This window comes from Malania oleifera, chromosome 12 (genome assembly GCF_029873635.1).
Source record: "Malania oleifera isolate guangnan ecotype guangnan chromosome 12, ASM2987363v1, whole genome shotgun sequence".
Classification (NCBI taxonomy): Eukaryota; Viridiplantae; Streptophyta; class Magnoliopsida; order Santalales; family Ximeniaceae; genus Malania; species Malania oleifera.
This window is the reverse complement of record NC_080428.1, coordinates 80953410-80967790: the sequence shown is the minus strand read 5'-3', so window position 1 is coordinate 80967790 and position 14381 is coordinate 80953410. Positions and strand designations below refer to the sequence as shown.

The window sequence follows — 14381 nt, the reverse complement described above, 5'->3', positions numbered from 1 at the left end:
TATGTATTATGATATATTAGTTATTATAATTCAATTCTGGATTGAACAAGAACTATTTATTAATTTAAATTAACATTAAATAAATTAATATGTTGAATTTAATTAGTAATATTTATTTTTATCATAATTTAAAGTAATATGCTGTAAATATACGTTAATAACAAAATTATTGTGAATTAAAAATAATAATCTTATATTATTTTTTAATAGAAAATATTTAAATATACATTAATAACAAGATTATTTCTGTAAATATTATTTTTGCATCTCCTTGGCCATCTTCTTGAACCGTTCATTCATCTTTTTAAACTTTTCATTGATGATTGGGGAGTAACCTATTGTCATGCTCATTTCATCAAAATGCTCTTTTATTGAAACAACAACTATTGGAGGAACTGTGCCAGTCAACAATTCTTTTTCTCTTCTAGGAGCCATAGTGGTCATGTGATGTGGTGACAGTGGGTGACGGTGCTTATTGGTTTTGAAGAATCTCCTCGAGGATCCCTTCAATCCTCCTTTGGAATGAGGTGAATTGATCGCGAGTCACTAGTTTTGATGGTGTGGGGTGTAAAGGACCACCTACGCCTTAACTTCAAGTGACTCAATCAGGAGGTTGGTTTTCTTCTTTGAAAGCATATTTGTTTGACTTTGTTGACTGCATATTTGAGGTTGTAAGGATGACTATGTCACCCCCAGTGCAATCCCCAATTCTTTTGATGCTTAAAATAGATTGCCACTTCAGAGGTTGATTAAGTTGAAGGCTGGTGAAGAATCTTTTTCACTTCTAATCTATAAAAATTAAGATTAGGCTCTTGTGAGATCCTCATGTTATCGAGGAAATCTTTCTAGTGCCTAAGTTAGCCAATAGTTCTCAAGTCAAAGTGTAAAAGAGGGAAAGTGAGAAAAATGGAGAGAGTGAATTTATCTATACTTTGTGAACTTACCCTCTTTTTGTTATTTGGTTCCTTTTTTCATAACTATGTTAAAGACGTAAATTCCCTTTGTTTGGATATGGCTAACTACTTCTTTCCATTATGGGAACGTGAGTTTCTTTGTCAAGGTAAATGGTTAAGATTTATCATCATGCGTACTTAGGTCTCCTTATCAGAGGTATATAGTTAAGGTAATTTATGAGTTTAACAGATGAGGACAACCATGTGTCTGCATCCTTAACAAATGTTGCATGCTGAACTTTACTTTAAAAGATTACTGCATAATGAATTGAGTCTTGATTATAGTTGATTAGCTTAGCATAAATGAACATATGTCTTATGCAATGTGATTATATATACAATTTTATTTTGCGTAGGACTTTACTATATCCCGAGTGTCGCTCTAAATGGCAGGAAGTTCAAGCAGTGTTCCATTGATAGTGTTGTTGTATATGTGGGGGAGGAATTATCTACGGAGTAGAAGGTGTTAGTTAAAGTACTCAATCGGTTCGACCAATTCGAATTAGCCATAGGTGTAAATTAAATAAATTGTATACAAAAATATACAAATATTTGTATATTGATCCAGATCAATATGCATTGCGAGTGACCGTAAGATACCCTTTGCGAGGGTTCAATAATACAGTCTTCTACGAGGTTGTTTTCATATCTGAGGATTATGGTCTACGCATTGTGTTAAATGCAAACTGCGTAGGTCCAACATATTTAACTGCGCAGTTATATGTCAAAATCATTCCTCAAATGGGTGTCGCCGCGGATAGGCAGTCAGAGGTGCCTCCTGAGCGTTTGCGTGAAATGGAGGAAGACACCCAACAAACACGTCATATAGATATGAGTGCAGAGATTGGTGGTATGCCTACAGTAGATTTTAATGAATATGTGTATCAAATTTTGAGCTCCAATACTTACTTGATATTATTCATATTAAAGAATATTAGTTCAACAACAAATAAATAACTCAAAGCGCATGGCTAAATATGGGCAATGGGAGTCACTAGTCAACAATATATCATTCATACATTATAAATATACACTAATAACAAGATTATTTTAGAAAAAAACCGTTTAATAACCATCATTTCAATAGCTACAATTGCCCGAATCTACTTAAACATATGACGTATGACTGAACAAGATCCTGTAGGTCATCTGCAGAAAAACCAACCTCATCTAACAACACATGGTTATGTGTGGCCATTGTGGTCCCCTACAAATTAAAGCAAGTAGTAAAATAATTACAATTGACATATAGGGTTGAAAGGCGTAAATAACTCTAATTATCCCACTTCAATAACATGTGAAAATGTAAGTGAGATTCTAGATTGTTAAATAGTCAATTTAAGAATTTGTTTATATCTCCCAACCCATAGGACACCATAAGACGGAAGAAGAAAGAAATAGCGGTGCTTTAGCTAGGCACTACTTCACATTTGAAAACATGGTATGTACATCTACAACATTCCTTTTGGACACCCACCAGCTTGGAAGAACTTAGTGTGATGATTATTCTAAGCAACAATTACCACAAATTTGGGATATCGCTTCTCATCAAGGAGCTTACATGCTTACACATATGAAACATTGTTAAAAAAAATTTATGATCACATATCTATGTCAAACCAATCCAATGAAATAGTGGAGGTAACAAGTGTAAAAAAGGGACTTAGATAAGTACAAACACATCTCACTACAAAAAATCAGGGTATTAGTGAATGATCAAATCTGTAACGATTTCAAAATTTATATCATTTTTTTATAGATATATATATCTAATCATACCTATGCAGCGGAAACATAAATCATACATCCACATATATCATATAATACCAAAACCCGGTATTTCCATCACATAGTCATAAAATACATCTCTCCCCAGTAAATCTATCTCAAAAAGAATACAAAACTATACACCATCTTACCCTGTAACTAGGGTAACTAAGAAATTTCTATCCGCAATCTTGATCCGCTTGCCTAACTGGCTCACCTGAAAAATGTTGGAATAATAGGGTGAGTCGACGTTCAGTAAGTGAAAATATGATATACTAGTGTGTGGTGACTAAGTTACTTATATATTTTAAATAACATCTAAGCTGTAATAAAATGATAAATATGTGAAGCATGTTTTACATTTTTCGCAGTTTAAAACACAACTATATTATCTGAGTTTTTCTACTTTTCATACTACTAATATCATACTATGTTTATCAAATACTGTAAAACTGTATATATATACATAACTGTGTTTTATCCCTGAAACTCTGTATGTCATGATTTGACCCCTCATGACAGGGTTGTGTGGCCCGTAGGCAGGACTTAACCTAGTCGGCCCTCTAGGAAAGTCACTATACTCTACACTACCTCAACCTGACCAAACTGTATACTCTCTTAGACGCGAGAGTGGCTACTACCTCGTCAAATTGGAGAGTTGCATACTCTCCGAGCACAGTTGACGGTACTCACACACTATCTGAGATATGTGGTTTCACTCTATCTGTATTAGCAATGGTACCGTGGTCTGTAAACTGTATATCTGTAATATTTCCACAGGGATCTGATACTACATATGTATTATCTTCGTTGTTTTCATCATGTTTCCAAAATAACCATAATACTATAATTATGTACTGTAAATATTGTAATATCTGAATAACTATAGCATCTTGATGTTATACTGTATAATCTGTCTATATAATCTATCTATATAATTCTGTACAAAAAATTGAAACAATCCATATTACAAATTATAGTTAAATTTTTTTTTTAAATGATATACCAATTATTAATAAAAAAATAAATATATAATAAATCTCGCTACTTGATTCAGTGAAATATAAATAGTAGACCTAACTGACGCGTGATAAGCAAATCTCGCTGCTTGTTATAGCGAGATTTGCTTAGGACATAAGCTGAGATTGACGTGTGGTAAATGTCGCTACTTAGTTCAGTAAAATTTGTCGCTGGATCAAACAACGAGATTACGTTAGAGTTATTTTGAAAATTATTTTCCCAAATATGGTATTATTTAATATATTTTTTATTAAAAAAAATAAATGGAGAGAAAAACTCCCCTTGAGCAACTCCATGAACAGAGTTGAAGAGGCAAACCAGATCCTAATATGATAAATACAGAAGGCCAAACGGACACGTGATACCCGGTGCGTCATCCAAAAAAAAAGACAGAAGGCTAGTATAGTGGCCTAACCAGGTCCATGGCACAGCTTTTGTCTCCTGCTTAATTTCTGAAGCTGCTAATCTCAACAACATCAACTGTGCGTCCTAGCGCTGTCAACATAAACTGCCAACGAGAGAGGACAGCAGCTACATTTAATGTCTCCTGTTTTGCCATGTTTGTCGCAGTACCGTTCCCGGTCATGGAGGAAGAAGAAGCAGAGTTTTACTTTCACACTTACAGAATGTTTTCGGCCTTCATGCTTCACCTCCGCAACCAACCGCTATGGCTTCTCCTTCCCACATTTCTGGGCTTCCTCTCCCTCTTCAACTCCTCTGTTTCAATCCTCAAATGGGCCTTCATCACTCTCCTCAGACCCCCAAAGAACCTCAAGAGCTACGGCTCTTGGGCCGTCGTCACCGGTTCCACCGACGGCATCGGGAAAGCCTTCGCCTTTCAGCTCGCCGCGGAAGGCCTTAACTTGATTCTGGTTAGCCGGAACTCCGACAAGCTCAGAGCGGTCTCGGGCGAAATCCTGGCGAAATTTCCATGTACCCAGCTCAGGATTCTGGCCGTGGACTTCGCCGGAGACATCTCGGCGGTAGGCCGGAGGATCGAGGAGGCGATTGAAGGAGTGGAGGTCGGAGTTCTGATAAACAATGCGGGGATGACTTACTCGCCGGGGCTGAGGTATTTCGGCGAGGTGGGGGTGGGGGAATGGATGGAGCTGGTGAGGGTGAATGTGGAGGGATTGAATATGGTGACGAAAGCAGTTTTGCCGGCGATGCTGAAGAGGAAGAGAGGTGCGATTGTGAATATAGGGTCTGGATCCACCGTCGTTTTGCCTTCTCAGCCTCTTTATGCCGTCTACGCTGCTACCAAAGCGTAAGCACACCAAATGTGTCTGAGTTTTTTTTTTGTTTTTTGTACTCTGTTTTGGGTTTCTTTCCTTTCCGATCTCCGAAAGCCCTCTTCTCCTTGAACCCGTCCTTTTCGAAGGAAGAAATTATGGCTCCAAACTTTCTTTTCAAGGCAAAACTCTCTAACCCTTAGCCTGGGAATCTAATTTCCATAGAAATTTAAAAAAATAAAAATAAAAAATATATCCCATCAATGATTTATGCAACATTTATGTTTATTTTCTTTTTAATTTTTATTTTTAGTAATATTTAATATAAAGAATAAAATACAATAAAAAATATGTTTTCTTTTAATTTTCTTTTCCTTTCTTTTTTCTCGTCAAAATCTTACATCCAACCCGACCCTGGAAAAACAATACTTGCTTTTTTAAAACTTCTTATTTTTAGTAATATTTTAAAATTTCCTAACATTTATTGTTTTGAACACTTCAACCCCTACTTAAGTTTATTTTTATTAAATATACAAAAATATTTATATCTTTTTAACAAATCTAAAAAAAAAATATGAAACTTTTATAAATAAGTCTCTCAAATGTTTGATATCTCATAGTAAAATGATTTATTTTATTTTATTCTATTTTTTTGCTCTTTTTTTTTTAGTTTCTCAAATTATTTATCATTAAATTATAATTTTCATATATTCAGATAAATTGAAAAAAATTTATATTTATAATTAGAAAAAGGCAGCCATTATGTAGTATAAAATTAGGCTGAATTATTAGAAGTTAAATTGAAATCCATCTAATTTTTTATTCAAGTCAAAAACTCAAAAATAAATTTAAGGGTAGAATACATTGACCTAGAATTTAAAAATTTTAAAATATTACACTTTCCAAAAATTTTAAAAATATTACAGACATTTCTTGACATTTAATTTTTAAGACCCTAAAAGATTTGTTTTTTTTTTTTGTAAAATACCATAGGAGAAATCTCAAATGAGGAATATGAAATTCTTAAAACCTGCCCTGAAATTTTTAAAATAAAATTATAATTTTTGAAAGTCATAAAGGCTTATTAATTTTCAACAAATAATTCCATTTAACCCAAACAAATTTTGTACTTATATTATATCTAGATTAAAAAGTAACATATAATATGTTAAATTAACTATTAATTGATTATTAAGAATGTAAGCAGGTATGTTGACCAACTGTCAAGGGCTCTTCACGTGGAATACAAGCACTTGGGCATTGATGTCCAATGTCAGGTACATACCATTCCTTCTACAACCATTTTTATACGGTACGGAGGACCAAGCTAAGCCCCACGAAATAGGGTTTCCATCATGAGTTTTTTCTCATTTTATCTTTATTTTAAAATAATATATTAAATAATATCCAGAAAAATATTTCCCAAAATTATTTTGAGGTAATCTCGCTGCTTGGTTCAACAAGATTTAAACAAATTTTATTAGACCAAGCAGCGAAATTTAAAGAGTCAGGGTAGTTGAGACGTTGACACGTGGCAAGTAAATCTCGCTAGACCATCTAGCGAGATTTGTCTGAAAATAGAACGGTGAAATAGAGTTGTGAAGTCTTGACTCTTCTTTGAGCTTTCGATGTACTCCGATAGAGTCGCAAAGAACAGCGAAATGCCGTCGCCCACGTTGTCGTCCCACCTCTTCCTGACCACTCTCATGGGCTCCGAACCGTACAATCTGAGCGTGCAGAGACGAGTTTTTGTACCCAAACCCATTCTTTTGATTTTTGGATAAATATTAGGATGGATCCCACATTCAGGGTGTGGGCCCATCCTTATGTTTACTAATGACAAATCCTCCATCTATACTGACAAAATTGAAGAACATTTTATATGGGATGTTGATCCAGCTATGTGAGATTCCCTCTTTTGCTTTGGGAACACTTTATCGAGAATTCGTCGGACTATATAGGACTTGTACACATGTCGACACTCGAAAGCACGCCCGAGGTCAAGCGACATGGGACACCAGCTTAAATTTTTATGTACTCATTTATTTTTTTTTCATCAAAGGTAAATGTATTGATCAAAATGAATGTACAACTACACTGGGCAATGGGCATCCCCGGGTCAGAGAGACTAACACACACAATGTGCGATGTGTGTAAATATTATTTCATAAAAAAGAGACTAACACACACAACACACCATATGTGCTGCAGGTACCATTATTTGTTGCAACAAAAATGGTGATTCTTTTTGCTAAGCAATCCATGATGGCACCATTGGCAGAAGATTATGTGCGATCAGCGATCCATTACATAGGATATGAGGCACGCAGTATGCCATACTGGTCGCATTGCCTTCAACGCTCCATTGTGTCCTTCCTCCCTGAGGCTCTTCTCGATTCTTTTTGTCTCTTTTTCAGTCTTCACTTCAGGGGAAAGCCCACAGGAAAATAGGTTAAGACGGACCATCATCTGATTGAAAGGGAGAGTGAGCCCTAGTTGTTGGATTCTCATATTTTATAGATAGAATCAAACTGGTATTTCATAGTGTGGTTTCGAACTCTAATTAATTTATATTGGTCATGTGTTCTAGATTTTAGCAATAATTTGTCACAAATATTCATTTGGTATGTCAGGGCCAAAATTGTAAGTTTGTGGCATTAATTCGTGTTTGTTTTATTTTTAAATTTTGAATCAAAAGAAGATGAAATGTCGAAGGATGGGAGTTTTTGAACCTAAATGGTATGGTTTTGATGCCAATATTGGTTCGTTAGAGGTCATGTAGAGCTTTCATTCCTCTCTTAGGGCACAAATAGAGCTACCTTCGCCATCAAAATTAACTTTTCATATTGTGACAAAGATTTAATGAATGTTTGTTTTAGTGATCAAGATTTATGATAGTTAATTTAATTATTCAAAAGACTAAAATATGTAACTTAATGAAAAGAATAACGTAATACAAAAATTAAAACAAAAGGCAATCCAACCCTTATATTACTTAGAAACTACTAAAATTGGTGAAGCACGGGAGCAAATATATATGCCATTCATTCAATTGATGGAACTCTTAATTTGTAAGCAAAATGCATGTACCGTATCACTCTACACATACATCAATTTTCCACAACATTTTTCTAGAACCAAACTAATTTATTAAGTTTGGTTTAGATAAGGTTTACTGTATGGTTAGTTCAGTACATTTTCATTTTTCATTGTTGCATTATACATTTTAAATTATAGCTCGTAGTTTAAAATGCACTAGTCGCATTTTTAAGTCGATGGAGCATGATAGCAAACAAATAACAAGAAGCAATCAAATCTTAGTATAACATACATAAAAAGATTAGAGTTATGTTGCGGGGATTTTGCAAATTGTTAAAACAAAAATAGTAAATTGCCAATTAGTTGCATTGTACAAGTGACATCCAAGCTTAGTCCTACTCCGTATGATAGTCATGAATTTAAAATTTATTTTGTGTAATTAGATGGCATTGGATTCCTCCAATCACAAAGTAAAATTGCATGATGATCGATATTGTGCAACTATAAACACATGCACGCATGTATTCAGTAATTCGGAGAGGCAGAGTTTTGATATGAAAGAAAATAGAAATATTAATTACAGTACAATACTATGGTTGGAGCTTTGAAGACGCTTGAGTCATTTAGGCTAATAAAGACGTAGCCAATTGAGAGGAAGTTCTATTAAGTCATCTAAACATTTATAGCATCATAAGGAACTTAGATTGAGAAGAATTCAAGTCCAAAATAAAAACTATGCTTACAATTTCCAAAAAAAAATCCATTTGGATGATTCTTGAGGACAACAATCATAATAACTTCATTTTTATTTTTTTTTATTTTAAAAGTGTATGTCATAAAGCTCTCAACCTTCCTCAAGACATATTAACGGATCATTTGAAACCACTTGTGCATAAATGTTTTTAAGAAAAAGTTTTGAATTTAGTAAGTGTTGAACTAAAAAAGTACTAAAAGTTATAAGTGATGTTTGATTGTATTTGAAATAAGTGATATTGAATACTTACTTTTATTATAGGGTACTATATGATTTTTTTAAAACATATTTAAATTACAAATGCTAATATTTTTAATTAACAATTTCATTAATAATTAATTTAATTATTTTTAATCAATAATGATTTTGTTATTAATGTATTTTTGTAACATATTAATATCATTTAAATTATGATAAAAATAATATTATTAATTTAAATTTAAATTTAAATTTAATGGTGATTAAATTAATAAATAGTTATTGTTCAATCAAGAATTGAATTATAATAACTAATATGTACTTTTAAATATATTTAAAATTTAAATATAAATAATTTATACATAAAATTTTAAATAATAATTATATTAATTTTATAAATAAAATTTAAATATTTTCCATTAACTAAAATAATATAATATTATTTATTAATTAAAAATAATCATATTCTTAATATATCATTATCACATGAATTTATATTAAAATAGTATTAGTAATTAAATTAAAAATTTTAGTCCATTAATTTAAATTTGCAGATGGTTTTTTATTCATTCTAGAATTTAATTACATTTTGTTAATAATTAATAAGTCATAATGCATAATAAAATAATATTTTTAATTTTTAATTAAAAATTTAATTAATAATTATGTTAACTATTATTTTTAATTAACATTTAAATATTTTTATCAAGTAAAAATAATATAATATTATTTTTTTGATCAACAGTAATCTCATCCTTAATTTATATTTACAACATAGGATTATCATATTAATTTATGTTAAAATAATATTAATAATTAAATTAGTTTTTTAATTTTTTATATTAATTGAATTAATATATGGTTCTTTTTCTTTATTTCAAAATTAAATTATTTTTCATTATTAATTAATTATTTTCTAATGTATTTTAAAATTGCAAAATACTCACTAATTTATTTATTTTTTTTATATTTACAAATTTGACCTCGTTTACGAATAGTGCCACTTATAAGTGGCTAAAAAAAACTATATTCGATTGTTTCTCAAAATTCCTTTTATTTTTTTTAAAATATGTGATTATAAAAAAGACTTTTTATAATAAGTTTTTGTTATTATACAAGCCAAAAGTGATATAAGCTCTTTACTTATCTCTTCCATATTTAATAAATTTATTCTTTTTCAAAAATAAAATTGACAAGACCTGCTAGTACCGAGCTTGCTCCACTTTTTTGTGCTCCTATTTAAAGTAGTACTTTATCAATCAATAGCCACTATTGCCGTCACATTTCAAAAACCAGATTGTTGAAGCATTAGGCTTTAGAAGTATAAAAAGAGAAAATGAAAGGGAATTAGCTACTTTATTAGATTTATTTATTTATCTATTTTGCAAACTCTTCTTTGCGTTTGGTTAATCCATACTACAACTAGAGTAGCTTAAGCTCACGGAATTGATCAAAGCTTCATTCACGCATCCATTAACGTATCGTGTATAAAGGATGGGCATATGGCAACAATGGCTTTTGGTAGCTACACTTGCAGAGACGCCACAATGATGCTTTCATCCGCCATTGATGACCTTAAGGCCCAGCCCCTCTGGCTTCTTCTTCCCACCTCTCTTGGCTTCCTCACCCTCTCCAAATCCTTCATTTCCCTTCTCCACTGGCTCTTCCTCACCTTCCTCAGACCCCCCAAGAACCTCCTCGCCAGCTACGGTTCCTGGGCCCTCGTCACCGGCGCCTCCGACGGCATCGGCAAAGCCTTCGCCTTCCAACTCGCCGGCAAAGGCCTCAACCTCATCCTGGTCAGCCGGAACCCCGAAAAGCTCCGAGCGGTCTCCAGCGAAGTCAGGGCGAAGTTTCCGAACACCGAGGTCAAGATTGTGGCTTTGGACTTCTCCGGTGACATCGCCGCCGGGGCGCGGCTGATAGAGGAGGCGGTGGAAGGGCTGGAGGTGGGGGTTCTGGTGAACAACGCGGGGGTGACGTACCCGGCGGCGAGGTTCTTCCACGAGGTGGAGGAGGAAGTGATGACGGGGGTGGTGAGGGTGAACTTGGAGGGCACCACGAGGGTGACCAGAGCCGTTCTGCCGGCGATGTTGAAGTTGGGCAGAGGCGCAATTGTGAATATTGGGTCCGGAGCTGCCATTGTTGTACCTTCCCATCCTCTGTTCGCCCTCTATGCTGCAACAAAAGCGTAAGCAACGCAACGTAAAAATGTTTGAATAAGCTGAATTGTGCGCGATTTTAATTGAAATTGCAGATCCATCATTGAAAGATGTTAATGAGTCTTTGGTATGATTGGATGAAAATGACTGAAATTAAAAAATTAAATAAATAGTGCTTAAGAGTGTGAATTTTAGATTTTAAATTTAATTTATCAAATAAATCACAATGAGAATCAAACTCGAGATGTTAGGGCACAAAGCCCAATTTATTTTTATCTTTTACCACTTGAGCAAACCGTTATCAAATAGTGAACCTCTCTTTAACCGCGAGCGTGCTCAGCTGGAATATGTATGTCATCTCTGTCATCTCTTTTTTTTTTTTGGCTTCTGGGTAGCGGCAGCTGGGGAAGGGGTGGTTGGGGATTTTACTGAAGGGGATGAAATGAAATTGAGACTGACAGAACCTGTGGGATGGTGCAGTTATGTTGACAAGTTGTCTACATCTCTGTCAGTGGAGTACAAGAGCCGCGGGATTCAAATTCAATGCCAGGTCTACTTTTACCCTTCCTCCTTTACCTACATTTTACTTCTTGAACTATTTTTAAATGAGCACTTCTTTTGAAAAAAATAATTATGTGTAAGTATAAGTGATTTCAAACTATTCTTATCTTGCATTAAACAGAAGTATAGGAACCTGGATGGCATAACTCACCTCTCTTATGGAATCAAAAGCCACTTAAATTAATTATTAGCTAGATGCTTGTTAATTTTAATTGACAAACATGTTGCAGGTTCCACTGTATGTGGCTACTAAAATGGTGTCAAACAAGAGATCATCATTCTTCACACCATCTCCAGAAGAGTATGCCGGAGCAGCGGTCCGGCGGATCGGTCAGGAGGAGGCCCGGTGCATGCCCTACTGGCCTCACTCCCTCCAGTGGTGCTTCGCCTCCTTCTTCCCCGACTCCCTTCTCGACATCTGGCGCCTCTCCATTGGCATCCAGAGAAGGGCCGGCACGTTGCCACCTTCATCCCTTTAACCCGTAATACCACATTACCATCATTATTGCCATCGATCATTAAGGATCATTTTAGGTAAAGGATTCTATTTGGAAGAAGGAAAGGAAAGGAAAGGCATTGTATCATCCTTCTGAAATGCTACTAAATAATTTATTTCAAAAGTGATGAAAAATTAGGAAAAAATAAATATTAATGATTTATAAAATCAAAATTCTGTTCGTAGAGTTGATATATTTTTATTTTCTTTCTCACTTTTCTTAATAATATAATATGAAAATGTAGTTTTTTAATATTTTCTGAGTTTTAAATGGGACCTAATGTATTGTACTGATCCTACATTGAGACTTACTCCATTCCATGTAAACTTCATTTGTTCAATCAGGATAATTTCTAATGATAAATTATTTGGCATCCTCAGCTCTGTGCCGCTTAAAAAGTGTTGTAATTGTGTCAAAATGTTTCTTTGATTACTTTTATACCAAAGTTTTGTGATGGTTTAAGCATTGCTAATAACCAAACTAGATATCATTAACACTACAAAAAAAATTGGTTTTTAATAACAAACGTATTAGTGATGAATTTAATTTCGTCACTAAAAGTGGATATTAGTGACGGTTTTGAGAACCGTCATTAAAAATCGGTTTTCCCGTTCAAATTATCGCGGGAAACCATTTTTAACAACGATTCTTGGGGTATTAGTGATGAATTGAATATGTCCCTAAAAGTCACTTATTAGTGACAATTGTGTAGAGACTCAAATCAAGAAAATAAGAAGATTAAATAAGAAAAGGAGAAAGGAGATTTGAGCAAACTTCGTCGACGGAGTCCATGTTCTCGTCAATGAAGGCCCTCTGATACCAAACTATAATATACACATAATCAACTCGGACCAAAGTAGGGTTCCTATTCATAAATGCTTTGTAATACCCCAATCCTTGAAAGATCTGGGATGTTTACTTTTTATCATTAATTTACAGTGGAAATAAATAAATTCGATTATTATTAAACCACAGCACTAATTAACCGTATTACAATCATTTATTTCAAAAGAAAAAAAATTACACAAACATAATCATCTGACATCATACTAATATTAGTAATCAAGCTTCTTTTTTTTATTCCCACCCGCATGCTTGCTATGCCTGATTTCCGATATATCCTTCAGAATTATCTGAAATGTAAAATATGATTGGGGTGAGACGACACTCAATAAGTAAATAAGATTGTTATTGGTGTATGGTCAAAATGAGCTTTTATAATTTCGTAGAACAATATTTAATATTATAACTTCAAAACTGCTTCTAAAATAAATGTAAATTTAAAAATTTTTGCATAAAACTTTTACCATCAACTATAAGAGTAAAATTTAATAACCATAACTTTACAACTGTAACAAAAATATTTAATTGTATACATATATATATATTTTTTCTTATACGTTTCATTTATATCATCATTTAGGCACAAGAATTGACCTATTCATATTAACATATATTTTTTCTTCAAATCATCAATAAATTTATACACGTAATTAAATATGTATAAACATATATTGTAAAAAATCACCATTTGGCCTGTGCCGTAAGTCATGTTTACCCCCATGATTGAGTTGTACAGTCTGAAGACTAGACTTAGTTGGCTGGCTGGCCAAACTAAATCAACGTACATCATTTTTAAATGAGATTTTCCTTATTAAGTCCTGATCCAAAATTAGGTGTAGAGAAATTCATTACCATACATAACCACTCTGTAAACAGTGCGAGTGCACTCTGATTCGTTTCAACTTTAACCTACGGTACTGAACATTCATAATTTTTGTATCGTCTGAGTCATAAGGAGTTTTGAAAACATCTTATTATGTAATTTGTACAATTAAAATAATATTATGAAAGTCTCATTTTTATTCATATTTTCGTGAAATACGCAACGTAAAAATAAACTCATGTCATCTTTACTCCTATTTTTATAAAATATGCAACGTAAAAATAAACTCATGCCACACGATTTTCGTGTTAAAAATATTTTCTTAAATAGAAATTAATGTTGTAAAATACCCAGGGGTTTACACTACCAAAAATTAGGATATTAATGAAGGATCAAATCTGTCACTAATACTTATATATTCGTCACTAATAGTATTAGTGACGGTTTTAAATTAGTTGTTATATCTACCGTTACTACTAACTATTAGTGACGAATTTAAAATTTGTCACTAATAATGGAGTATTAGTGACAG

General features: G+C 33.2%; 2 protein-coding genes across 2 annotated transcripts; both read left to right on the top strand.

The window, feature by feature from the left end:
* The first annotated feature begins 4064 nt into the window (after nt 1-4064).
* Nucleotides 4065-7709, top strand: LOC131144667 (very-long-chain 3-oxoacyl-CoA reductase 1-like). Its single transcript, XM_058093448.1, has 3 exons — nt 4065-5007; nt 6180-6249; nt 7184-7709. Exons 1-3 carry the CDS (start codon nt 4298-4300, stop codon nt 7421-7423), a joined length of 1020 nt encoding a protein of 339 aa, XP_057949431.1. The 5' UTR covers nt 4065-4297; the 3' UTR covers nt 7424-7709.
* Nucleotides 7710-10231: 2522 nt separating this feature from the next.
* On the top strand, nt 10232-12367 carry LOC131144666 (very-long-chain 3-oxoacyl-CoA reductase 1-like). Its single transcript, XM_058093447.1, has 3 exons — nt 10232-11154; nt 11606-11675; nt 11917-12367. The coding sequence occupies exons 1-3, from the start codon at nt 10466-10468 to the stop codon at nt 12163-12165; spliced, it is 1008 nt and encodes a 335-aa protein (XP_057949430.1). The 5' UTR covers nt 10232-10465; the 3' UTR covers nt 12166-12367.
* Nucleotides 12368-14381: the final 2014 nt, after the last annotated feature.

Excerpts from the sequence above, each read along its gene's own strand:
- LOC131144667 (XM_058093448.1), top strand. The coding sequence starts at position 4,298 with ATGTTTGTCGCAGTACCGTTCCCGGTCATGGAGGAAGAAGAAGCAGAG. Across the intron at positions 5,008-6,179 it reads GTCTACGCTGCTACCAAAGC|GTATGTTGACCAACTGTCAA; the intron begins GTAAGCACACCA and ends GAATGTAAGCAG. Across the intron at positions 6,250-7,183 it reads GCATTGATGTCCAATGTCAG|GTACCATTATTTGTTGCAAC; the intron begins GTACATACCATT and ends TATGTGCTGCAG.
- LOC131144666 (XM_058093447.1), top strand. The coding sequence starts at position 10,466 with ATGGCAACAATGGCTTTTGGTAGCTACACTTGCAGAGACGCCACAATG. Across the intron at positions 11,155-11,605 it reads CTCTATGCTGCAACAAAAGC|TTATGTTGACAAGTTGTCTA; the intron begins GTAAGCAACGCA and ends GGGATGGTGCAG. Across the intron at positions 11,676-11,916 it reads GGATTCAAATTCAATGCCAG|GTTCCACTGTATGTGGCTAC; the intron begins GTCTACTTTTAC and ends AACATGTTGCAG.